General features: G+C 50.7%; 1 protein-coding gene across 1 annotated transcript; it reads right to left on the reverse strand.

Annotated features, from left to right (window-relative positions):
• Positions 1 to 6,854: 6,854 nt before the first annotated feature.
• On the reverse strand, positions 6,855 to 9,310 carry LOC129345721 (mesoderm posterior protein 1-like). The gene is made up of 2 exons (XM_055002944.1): positions 8,471 to 9,310; positions 6,855 to 8,267 (listed from the first exon to the last, which is right to left on the reverse strand). Exons 1-2 carry the CDS (start codon positions 9,308 to 9,310, stop codon positions 8,205 to 8,207), a joined length of 903 nt encoding a protein of 300 aa, XP_054858919.1. The 3' UTR covers positions 6,855 to 8,204.
• Positions 9,311 to 12,384: the final 3,074 nt, after the last annotated feature.

A 12,384-nucleotide genomic window follows, 5' to 3' on the forward strand; every position in this document is an offset into this window, starting at 1 on the left:
GCCCTGACTAAATATTCCTCTCAGAACGGCTTAAACATGCTTAGGCTGCACCCAGCTCACCTGCTTTCTCCTGACTAAATATTCCTCTCAGAACGGCTTAAACATGCCCAGGCTGCACCCAGCTTGCCTCTCTCGCCCTGACTAAATATTTCTCTTAGAACGGCTTAAACATGCCCAGGCTGCACCCAGCTTGCCTCTCTTGCCCTGACTAAATATTTCTCTCAAAACGGCTTAAACATGCTCAGGCTGCACCCAGCTTGCCTCTCTTGCCCTGACAAAATATTTCTCTCAAAACGGCTTAAACATGCCCAGGCTGCACCCAGCTTGCCTCTCTTGCCCTGACTAAATATTTCTCTCAAAACGGCTTAAACATGCTCAGGCTGCACCCAGCTTGCCTCTCTCGCCCTGACTAAATATTCCTCTCAGAACAGCTTAAACATGCTCAGGCTGCACCCAGCTTGCCTCTCTCGCCCTGACTAAATATTTCTCTTAGAACGGCTTAAACATGCTCAGGCTGCACCCAGCTTGCCTCTCTTGCCCTGACTAAATATTCCTCTCAGAACAGCTTAAACATGCTCAGGCTGCACCCAGCTCACCTGCTTTCTCCTGACTAAATATTCCTCTCAGAACGACTTAAACATGCCCAGGCTGCACCCAGCTTGCCTCTCTCGCCCTAAATATTTCTCTCAGAACGGCTTAAACATGCTCAGGCTGCACCCAGCTTGCCTCTCTTGCCCTGACTAAATATTTCTCTCAAAACGGCTTAAACATGCTCAGGCTGCACCCAGCTTGCCTCTCTCGCCCTGACTAAATATTCCTCTCAGAACGGCTTAAACATGCTCAGGCTGCACCCAGCTTGCCTCTCTCGCCCTGACTAAATATTTCTCTTAGAACGGCTTAAACATGCTCAGGCTGCACCCAGCTTGCCTCTCTTGCCCTGACTAAATATTCCTCTCAGAACAGCTTAAACATGCTCAGGCTGCACCCAGCTCACCTGCTTTCTCCTGACTAAATATTCCTCTCAGAACGACTTAAACATGCCCAGGCTGCACCCAGCTTGCCTCTCTCGCCCTAAATATTTCTCTCAGAACGGCTTAAACATGCTCAGGCTGCACCCAGCTTGCCTCTCTTGCCCTGACTAAATATTTCTCTCAAAACGGCTTAAACATGCTCAGGCTGCACACAGCTTGCCTGCTTTCTCCTGACTAAATATTCCTCTCAGAACGACTTAAACATGCCCAGGCTGCACCCAGCTTGCCTCTCTCGCCCTAAATATTTCTCTCAGAACGGCTTAAACATGCCCAGGCTGCACCCAGCTTGCCTCTCTTGCCCTGACTAAATATTTCTCTCAGAACGGCTTAAACATGCTCAGGCTGCACCCAGCTTGCCTCTCTTGCCCTGACTAAATATTTCTCTCAAAACGGCTTAAACATGCTCAGGCTGCACACAGCTTGCCTGCTTTCTCCTGACTAAATATTTCTCTCAGAACAGCTTAAACATGCTCAGGCTGCACCCAGCTTGCCTGCTTTCTCCTGACTAAATATTTCTCTCAGAACGGCTTAAACATGCTCAGGCTGCACCCAGCTCACCTGCTTTCTCCTGACTAAATATTCCTCTCAGAACAGCTTAAACATGCTCAGGCTGCACCCAGCTTGCCTCTCTTGCCCTGACTAAATATTTCTCTCAGAACGGCTTAAACATGCTCAGGCTGCACCCAGCTCACCTGCTTTCTCCTGACTAAATATTCCTCTCAGAACGGCTTAAACATGCTCAGGCTGCACCCAGCTCACCTGCTTTCTCCTGACTAAATATTCCTCTCAGAACGGCTTAAACATGCTCAGGCTGCACCCAGCTTGCCTCTCTTGCCCTGACTAAATATTCCTCTCAGAACGGCTTAAACATGCTTAGGCTGCACCCAGCTCACCTGCTTTCTCCTGACTAAATATTCCTCTCAGAACGGCTTAAACATGCCCAGGCTGCACCCAGCTTGCCTCTCTCGCCCTGACTAAATATTTCTCTTAGAACGGCTTAAACATGCCCAGGCTGCACCCAGCTTGCCTCTCTTGCCCTGACTAAATATTTCTCTCAAAACGGCTTAAACATGCTCAGGCTGCACCCAGCTTGCCTCTCTTGCCCTGACAAAATATTTCTCTCAAAACGGCTTAAACATGCCCAGGCTGCACCCAGCTTGCCTCTCTTGCCCTGACTAAATATTTCTCTCAAAACGGCTTAAACATGCTCAGGCTGCACCCAGCTTGCCTCTCTCGCCCTGACTAAATATTCCTCTCAGAACAGCTTAAACATGCTCAGGCTGCACCCAGCTTGCCTCTCTCGCCCTGACTAAATATTTCTCTTAGAACGGCTTAAACATGCTCAGGCTGCACCCAGCTTGCCTCTCTTGCCCTGACTAAATATTCCTCTCAGAACAGCTTAAACATGCTCAGGCTGCACCCAGCTCACCTGCTTTCTCCTGACTAAATATTCCTCTCAGAACGGCTTAAACATGCTCAGGCTGCACCCAGCTTGCCTCTCTTGCCCTGACTAAATATTTCTCTCAAAACGGCTTAAACATGCCCAGGCTGCACCCAGCTTGCCTCTCTTGCCCTGACTAAATATTTCTCTCAAAACGGCTTAAACATGCTCAGGCTGCACCCAGCTTGCCTCTCTTGCCCTGACTAAATATTCCTCTCAGAACAGCTTAAACATGCTCAGGCTGCACCCAGCTTGCCTCTCTCGCCCTGACTAAATATTTCTCTTAGAACGGCTTAAACATGCTCAGGCTGCACCCAGCTTGCCTCTCTTGCCCTGACTAAATATTCCTCTCAGAACAGCTTAAACATGCTCAGGCTGCACCCAGCTCACCTGCTTTCTCCTGACTAAATATTCCTCTCAGAACGGCTTAAACATGCTCAGGCTGCACCCAGCTTGCCTCTCTTGCCCTGACTAAATATTTCTCTCAAAACGGCTTAAACATGCTCAGGCTGCACCCAGCTTGCCTCTCTCGCCCTGACTAAATATTCCTCTCAGAACAGCTTAAACATGCTCAGGCTGCACCCAGCTTGCCTCTCTCGCCCTGACTAAATATTTCTCTTAGAACGGCTTAAACATGCTCAGGCTGCACCCAGCTTGCCTCTCTTGCCCTGACTAAATATTCCTCTCAGAACAGCTTAAACATGCTCAGGCTGCACCCAGCTCACCTGCTTTCTCCTGACTAAATATTCCTCTCAGAACGGCTTAAACATGCTCAGGCTGCACCCAGCTTGCCTCTCTTGCCCTGACTAAATATTTCTCTCAAAACGGCTTAAACATGCTCAGGCTGCACCCAGCTCGCCTGCTTTTCCCTGACTAAATATTCCTCTCAGAACGGCTTGAACATGCTCAGGCTGCACCCAGCTTGCCTCTCTCGCCCTGACTAAATATTCCTCTCAGAACAGCTTAAACATGCTCAGGCTGCACCCAGCTTGCCTCTCTCGCCCTGACTAAATATTTCTCTCAAAACGGCTTAAACATGCTCAGGCTGCACCCAGCTTGCCTCTCTTGCCCTGACTAAATATTCCTCTCAGAACAGCTTAAACATGCTCAGGCTGCACCCAGCTTGCCTCTCTCGCCCTGACTAAATATTCCTCTCAGAACGGCTTAAACATGCTCAGGCTGCACCCAGCTTGCCTCTCTCGCCCTGACTAAATATTTCTCTCAAAACGGCTTAAACATGCTCAGGCTGCACCCAGCTTGCCTCTCTTGCCCTGACTAAATATTCCTCTCAGAACAGCTTAAACATGCTCAGGCTGCACCCAGCTTGCCTCTCTCGCCCTGACTAAATATTTCTCTCAGAACGGCTTAAACATGCTCAGGCTGCACCCAGCTTGCCTCTCTTGCCCTGACTAAATATTCCTCTCAGAACAGCTTAAACATGCTCAGGCTGCACCCAGCTCACCTGCTTTCTCCTGACTAAATATTCCTCTCAGAACGGCTTAAACATGCTCAGGCTGCACCCAGCTTGCCTCTCTTGCCCTGACTAAATATTCCTCTCAGAACAGCTTAAACATGCTCAGGCTGCACCCAGCTTGCCTCTCTCGCCCTGACTAAATATTTCTCTCAGAACGGCTTAAACATGCTCAGGCTGCACCCAGCTTGCCTCTCTTGCCCTGACTAAATATTCCTCTCAGAACAGCTTAAACATGCTCAGGCTGCACCCAGCTCACCTGCTTTCTCCTGACTAAATATTCCTCTCAGAACGGCTTAAACATGCTCAGGCTGCACCCAGCTTGCCTCTCTTGCCCTGACTAAATATTTTCTCTCCACTCTCAGTCCAAAACTGCCTTCACTCCGCCCACCCTCTCCGTCATCAGCCAATCATCTCCCTCACTCATCCCTCTCTTTCACCCCCACTCTTCATCTATACCACACCAAGCATTTAAAGACATACACACACTTACATTACATTATCATTACAAATCATTACAAGCTATATTAGAAAACCGTCATTTAAATTCTGGAGAAATTCACACAATAATGAGAATTGCACCCACCAGTTAGAACATCTCGAAGCAGTGGTTGCAGATTTATGCGATGATGGCTCTGAAGAGATTCTGGAAAGGCGGACTTTAAATCCTGGGATGACGCCTCTCATTCTACTTGTACATAGCTTGAAAAGCCAAGTGGTGATCTCTAACTATGAAGCTGGGCTTACATGCGATTACTTGGAAATTCTTCACTATATCATCAGCACCAAGGAAGAAACAGAGCATCTCGTTCAGTCTGTAAAACATCTCTTGAAGAATCTGTCAAATCCCACTCTTGTGACACTGCCCTACAAACCAAGTTGAGCTCTTTCAAGAAAAGGTTTTGAATGGGCTGTGCTCCATATATGGCACGCTGGATGTTCATTTAGAATATCTGGAAGATCTGAGCCCCACTGGAACAGATTCTTCTTCCACAGTAGAAAAGAGTCCAGTAGCACCTTTAAGACTCACCAACTTTACTGCAGCTTAAGTTTTCAAGAACCACAGTTCTCTTCATTAGATACATGTGATGAAAAGAACTGTGGTTCTCGAAAGCTTATGCTACAGTAAAGTTATTTAGTCTTAAAGCTGCTACTGGACTCTTTTCTATTTTGCTACTACAGACGAACATGGCAAACTCCTCTGGATCTTCTTCCACAGTGATTTTCTTTTTCTCTGTATGCAACAGTATTATCAGAATCAAAGGCTTTTCTAGGAGTTTGGGTTGTGTTTGTGAGACTGTTCTTGATGATGTTGACATGAACTCTTTGTTTGGAGGGGGGAGGGGAGGGGCTTAGGTTGTACTACATCTTCACCATCTGCCACCTCAATTGGTTGGAGTGACTAGACTAGACAATGTGCGGGCAGGGGGATTTCTTGTGTATTTTATTATAGGTAATTCTTGTGTATTTTATAAAAATTAAAAATAAAATTATTGACTAAATTTTTAAATTACTCACGCCAACAGGCCTAAAAATATATTTTATGGAACTGGTGGATCCCATTTCATACTTCTAAGAAATTACTATTAATATTAGTTCTTGTTAGTTTGTATTACTATCAGTTAATATTAGTTAGTGTTTCCACCCAGGATTGTTCTTCATCTGTTGCTGGAGTGAAAGTTCCTCTATTTCCTTTCGAGGATGTTGCATTTCCCCTACTGAGAACAATTTCAGGACTTTCCTATCTAGCAAAGTCCCTTCTTGTCTTGAAGAACGCCTGGTTTGAAAAATGTATTTTATGGAAGAGGTGAACACCACTTCATTATTCTAATGAATCAGGACCATCAGTGACCATCTACTCAAATGGTGGTTATGAGTATTATGAGTATATTTAACATTAATATTAGTTATTGTTAATTCCTATTACTATTAGCTAGTATTAGTTAGTATCCATATTAATCAGTATTAGTATTCTGCTTTACATATTATGTACAACTGATAACCACCATTTCAATTCACTAATGGTCCTAATTGGTTAGAATAATGATAAATGCAAGAGAGAGAATCCTTGTCTTTTGAACATGGCCTAAAGCAATAACTTTCCCCAAAGAATCCAAAGGCCACCAAAGCAGATCTTCATGAAGATTAAAAATTTTACTGATTTAAGCGTATAAAATCTATAAATTAGCATATGAAAAGTATAGTATTTGGCATATTTATGGAATTTCAAAGTATGAACACCTTAGTTTTCTACAAATAAAAGTATAAATATACCCAGTATTTGACTGAGGACTGTAAACTACTGCACCCTATGCGCTACCTTAGCACACTGACATCTGAGAAGCAGGAAAAAATAAAAGTTGAAATTAGAAAACAAAATTTGTAGCAAAGTTTATTATTGGGAGAGAAACAGGACTGGCAGTATATTTGGGGATCAAATTCACATTGAAAACACTGATCTATTTAATAATTTATCATTTAAATATTATAGCATATTAATTGTTGCCAAAATCATTATTCACAATTAAACAGTTAAAATAGATTGTATGCCTACAGCATACATGCCCTGACATGGATAGCCCAGGTAAGCCTGAGCTGCTCAGATCTCAGAAGGGTCTGCCTGGGTTAGTAATTGGATGGGAGACCTCCAACGAAGACCAAGGTTGTAGAGGAAGGCAATGGCTAACCACCTCTGTTAGTCTCTTGCCATGAAAACCCCAGAAGGGGTCACCATAAACCAACTATGACTGGAGGGTAGGATTTCATTTGCCTTGACCTGGATAGCCTAATCAGACCCCAGAAGTTAATCAGGGTCAGCTTTGGTTAGTAACTGGATGGGAGACCATCAACAAAAACCAGGGTTGCAGAGGCAGGCAATTGGCAAGGCACCTCTATTAGAGCCAAACTACAAGTGACGTCTTACACAGGTTGGACACTAGTCGGCTTCCCTCAAGTTTTGATGGGAAATGTAGGCGCCCTGGTTTTACAGCTTGGCTCTCCATTACAGCGGCAAGACCAGGACGCCTACATTTCCCATCAAAACTTGAGGGAAGCTGACAAGTGTCCAACCTGTGTCAGGCGTCACTTGTAGTTTGGCTCTTAGTCTTTTGCCATGAAAACTCCACCAGGGGTCGCCATAACCACAACACAGTATACACAGCAAATTTCCATTCTTTAATGTTATAGATTGTCTTATAAGACATGTTTATTTTAAGTTAGTAAAATCTTATCTTGAAAAACATTCCACTCATTTCAAAAAAGAAAATATTTCGTGCTTTTCTGGTGCTCCTCCAATTCTCCCTTACAAAAATGGAAAGAGCTTATCATACAAAACCAAAGAACATAAATAAAACCAAACCACCCCCGTTTTCACCACCACCACCACCTTCAAGAGCCCCCCTCTCCCCTTCTCCTATTGCTGTGGCTAGTAGACGGAGCCCGATCTCGGAGTCGTGTATACTAAGTAGAGGGAGCTGCTTTCTCGAAGAGATGGTTCTTCCACAGTCTACTTGCAGCCAGCCCCACCTCAACTAGCACAACACATTAAAAATATAACTTTGGAGGTGTCATGGGACTGTTTTTTCCAGCAAATGAAAAGGAAAACCCTAACATGCACCCCTTCCATCTAACCCATTTTTATCCTGCCTTTCTTCCAGGGAGCCCATTCAAGGTCCTCTTTCTCATTTTATCGCCACAACATCCCTGCGAGGTAGGTTAGGCAGAGAAAGAGCAGCTGGCCCGGGGTCACCCAGTGAGTTTCATGGCCGAGGGGGGGGGGTCTCAGAGCTCCCTCAGTTCCTCATCCAGCACTCCAGCCAGGCTGGTTTTCAGTCCGAAACGATCCCTGAGGCATCCATACTGTAATTCGCTGGCTGTTGAGCCGTCGGAAGAGCACGAAGAAGAAGCAGGGACGAGGGGCGGCCCTTGAAGGCGGGAGTCCAGCCTGAAGATCCTTCCCCACTCGGCGCCCCAGCCAAGGTGGGGCAGGCTCTGCCCGCAGGTTGGTCACGTCCAAGAGCGAGCCCAGGTGTGCAGCCCTTCCGTCGTAAGTCGCAGTCCCAGGGGAGGCGGCGGCGTGCCGCGGGAAGCTCTCGGCGCTCCCCTGGAGCATCCCGCCTGCGCTTTCCGGAGCCCCGGTGCTTCGGGAGGAGGCGGGCGCCACCCCTCGGCCGCGGCGGTTCCAGCGTCGGGGGGCGGCTGGCTCTGCAGCGCCCCGCAGTTCGAGCGTCAGGCCGGCAGGCAGAGCGCGGAGCCGGGGAGGTCAGTCCTGGGAAGCCGGCGGGAGGAAGCCCTCGAGGAAGGAGAGCAGCTCGTCGGGGAGGCTCTGTGGGCAAGGAGAGGAGGAGGAGGGAAGGAGTGAGGCGCGCCCTGCGTGTGGCTGGCGCGGACGGGGCGAGCCGAGCGCGCAGCCTGGCACGGGCGCCACTTCGGAGGGGAGGCGGCCGCCGCTGCGGCCCCCTCCAGTGCTGCCGGGAAGGGGAAGGCGCTGGGGCCGTCCGGGGCGAGAGGGGCTCAGGAGAGACATACCTGCGGGGAGAGGCCGGCCTGCGGGAGCTCAGCTGCCGGCAGCAGCGCCTCGGCCGCCGTCGTCCGGCTTCCAGCGTCGTCCGGCCCGTCGGCGCCAGGAGAGGCCCAAAGCCACGCGGCCGTGTCTGCGTCTGCGGCGGGGCTGGGGAAGAGGCCGGGGCCCAGGCCCAGGCCCGAGGGGGCGTCCGCAGCGGCGGGGGGCGGGGGGCAGGGGGCGGGCGAAGGCCAGGCCTGGGCGGCGGGCGCGGCGCGTGCGTCCCGTCCCGGCGGCTCCGGCTGCGTGGCCGGGCTCGGGCTGGGGGCCTGGCAGCAGCCGAGGCCCGGCGGGCACAGCTGGCAGCGGCGGGCCCGCGCGGCGCCCCTCCAGGCCAGCAGCTCGTGGCTGAGGCCCAGCAGCTGGGAGAGGTGGGCGATGTAGCGGATGGTGAGGCGCAGCGTCTGGATCTTGGTCAGGCTGCGGCCGGCGGGCGCCACCGAGGCGGGCAGGAAGCGGCGCAGGGTGTGCAGGGCCTTGGCCAGGCGCCGCATGCGCAGCTTCTCGCGCTGGCTGGCGCTCTGCCGCTGCCCGCCGCCCAGCCGCCCTCGCCGGCCCGCCTTGGCGCCCGGCTCGGCCCGGCAGGCGCTGCCCGAACCGCGGGGGCAAGGGCAGGGGCAGGGCGGCGGGGAGGCGGGCGAGAGGCTGCCGGCGCCGGACTCGGGCGAAGAGGCGGGCGAGCCGCGGCTGCTCTCCGGCGGGCCCCCGGCGGGCCAGCCCCACGCCTGCTGCGGGGCCCAGAAGGAGAGCGGCGGCGGCAGCTCGAGCGCCGGGCTGGCGGCCTCCGGGAGGTAGTGCCTGGCCATGGCGCCGGGATCGGGCTCTGGGAGGCAGCCGGGCCGCCGCCGCCTTTTATGCAGCGCCAGGTGTGAATTGGCACCTCGGCCCGGCAGGGCACATCAAAGCTTCCCTGGGTGGGGGGCGCCGAGGCCGCTGAGAAATGGCACCAAAGCAAGGGGGCAGGGAGCTCTCACCCCGCAGCCCCAAAGAACCCCCCCCCCCATCTCTTGAGCTGGCTGCTCCCTGGTGCTCCCTGGGTGGGGGCCGGTGCAGCTGAGTGGCCCCAGTGCCGTTTCTGTGCCATCCAGAGAAAACCCATCACTCGCTCGGTACTATCTGAGATTCATGCTCCTGCTCATCTTCTAATGTGAATTATGCCATCACATGTCACCCTTTGCATCACAAACTGGGCAGTCCCTTTGACAAAGAATTAATGGGCATAAGTCTGACATCAGAAACCATAATATTCAAAAAACACTTTAACCTTCCAGGATACGCAGTTAATTACCTAAAAGTAGCCCTTATCCAGTAGAGGAATTTCAAAGGGATGTTGGAAAGAGAGAGATGCTGAATTGCAACTGATGATGAAGCTCAAGAGGACGCATCCACCTGGATTGAATCAAGACCTAGACTTCCTGTCTCACTACCAGTGTTGATTTCTACACACACACACACCCCTCTGCATACCCCACCCCATCCAATCATGCCTACTTTTGTTATTAACCAGCTTTTGTCATTTACCTGCTGTTGTCAGAAATCACTCTACTCTCCAAGATACAAGGACAGACGGACTCTCGTTCTAGCTGTATTTGAAGAAGTGTGTCTCATGAAAGCTCACACCCTATAATAAATTGTGCTAGTGCTACTGGTCTCCTGCTCTTTTCTAGCGAAAACCCAGTTGGCTTACCAGTGAACATAAATGTCAACTGAATCTCTAGGCAAGACTCAAAAGTGCCACAGGCAAGGTGGGGGCTACCAGTCTGGGAGAGAAGGGGGGCAGCTTGCTAAGTGCCTGATGGGGTCTCACTGCACCCCTGGGTTTGTGGTGCCAGCGGAGGGCACTGCCCGGTCTCTTGGCGATCTTCCTTTGTACAATAGCCCTTTCTAGAACTTCACTGATTTCTCCTTCCGGCAGGATCTTGCTGGGAAGAGGCAAGAAGAGGCCAGCAGCACAACTTCCCACCATTTCTCTCCACTCTTGATGCTGCTGGCCTGCTGACTGAATCCCGAGAATTCTTCCAGAAGTGATGCTTGACATTTGCGCACTAGCCTTTGTAGCCACAAGTCTGGCAGTTTTGCTTATACACAGAGGGTGAGTTTTCAAATGCAGTGTTGAGGAGGGAGTTTTGTATCGCACACTGAAAGAATAATACACAGATGTCAGGCAGATTCACACATTACGAAGTTCTCAAGCTGCCAGAAAGAATCTTGCTCTGATGTGCACTGACTTGGATCATGGCTGTGTTTCATGGACAAAGCGCCATTTTCCCAACCTGAAATGACCGCCCCCCCCCCCGGGGAGCTGCTGTTCCCCCATTGGGGAAGCTTCCCTGTACTGATGCCCCAGGGCTATGTCAGCTGCCCTCTCCTGGCATGTGATGGTCACCATCTGGATTTCATGCGCTGAGAATTAAGTTCCCAGAGGGGAACTCCCAGGTTGCATCATAATCCTTGTGGCAGGCATGAGGGCTTGACAACATGAGACTGGACCCTAAACAGGGCTTTTTTTCAGCTGGAACGCAGTGGAACGGAGTTCTGGCACCTCTCAGAAATGGTCACATGGCCGGTGGCCCCGCCCCCTGATCTCCAGACAGAGGGGAGTTTAGATTGCTCTTTGCACCGCTCCAGCGGCGCGGAGGGCAATCTAAACTCCCCTCTGTCTGGAGATCGGAGCGGGGCCACTGGCCATGTGACCATTTTCACCGAGGGCGCTTTTAAAACTCCCATAAACTTTTAAAAACTCCCCCTTTGTTCCAGCTGACCCAAAGTGACATCAGTGGTCCTGAGAGCGTGTGCACACTTTGCGCGCGTGCATGTGGTACCAGGGCCACCACCTCCCACCAAGAGTTTTCCCCTGTGCTGGCAACCCACTGAGTTCCACCACGTCTTTTCCCAGAAAAAAAGCCCTGGCCCTAAATGTGCAAAATGGATTCCTGGGAGCTCAGCTCTTGGTGAGGATTGGCAGGTCCCAGCACAGCGGCCCTGCGTGCCGCCTTAACAGCAGCCGAGTCACCCCGGAATCTTGCTACCTTGCCTCTGATCCATTTGGCCCCTTTGCTGCTGGACTAAAGGGACATTTTATTTGCCTTGGAGCAGGAAAAGTAAAAGATAGGACTTCCGTTCCAGAACTTTTGGGGTCCAAGCAGTGGACCTCTTCCACCTTTTTGCAAAGCTGGACGCTCATTTTGCCACACCACGGAAGGGAGAGGAGGCTGAGGGACCAACCCCTAAAGGAGAAGGGGATGAAAGAATATGGCTGATGATGCTGTGGCTATTTATATAATGCACCTTTATGCCCCTTCTTGTTATTCTATGGAGTATAGAGAAGGACATCATCTACACTTTCCCCCCAGGAAACTTGGTACTCATTTTACCAACCTCGGAAGGACGGAAGGCTGAGTCAACATTGAGCTGGCTACCTGAACCCGACTTCCGCAGGATCGAACTCAGGTCGTGAGCAGAGCTTGGGCTGCAGTACTGCAGCTTACCACTCTGCGCCACAGAGCAGAGTAGGGAAGACAGCGGCAAACCACCCCGTAACAAAAAGTCCATGGGTCAGTAATGACACGGTGCTTGCACAGGGGACTACCTTTACCTTTTACCTATAGAGAATGACAGGAGATCAATGTCTAAATAAAGAATGAACACTTGTTCCTGATTTGCCCTGGGAAGAAATCTGATGGTGGATTAAGAGAGTAACTCCTCCCAGCCCTGACCTTGCTTGGCAGATTTGTCTGGAGGACAAACTGGCATGAGTACTAGTCCAGCAGAGGCCGCCATAAGTCGGCTACAACTTGACGGCACTTTCCAAAATGTAGGTAGTAGATCCCGTGCTTCTCTGTCATGCAGGAACAAATGCCATTTGCAGACGGTTTCAGCC

The sequence above is a fragment of the Eublepharis macularius genome, chromosome 18 (assembly GCF_028583425.1).
Source record: "Eublepharis macularius isolate TG4126 chromosome 18, MPM_Emac_v1.0, whole genome shotgun sequence".
Lineage (NCBI taxonomy): Eukaryota > Metazoa > Chordata > Lepidosauria > Squamata > Eublepharidae > Eublepharis > Eublepharis macularius.

Bases quoted from the DNA above. Each gene is read 5' to 3' on its own strand.
- LOC129345721 (XM_055002944.1), bottom strand. From the start codon at position 9,310: ATGGCCAGGCACTACCTCCCGGAGGCCGCCAGCCCGGCGCTCGAGCTG. The intron at 8,268-8,470 runs GTATGTCTCTCC...CCTTGCCCACAG, and splicing joins AGGCCGGCCTCTCCCCGCAG to AGCCTCCCCGACGAGCTGCT.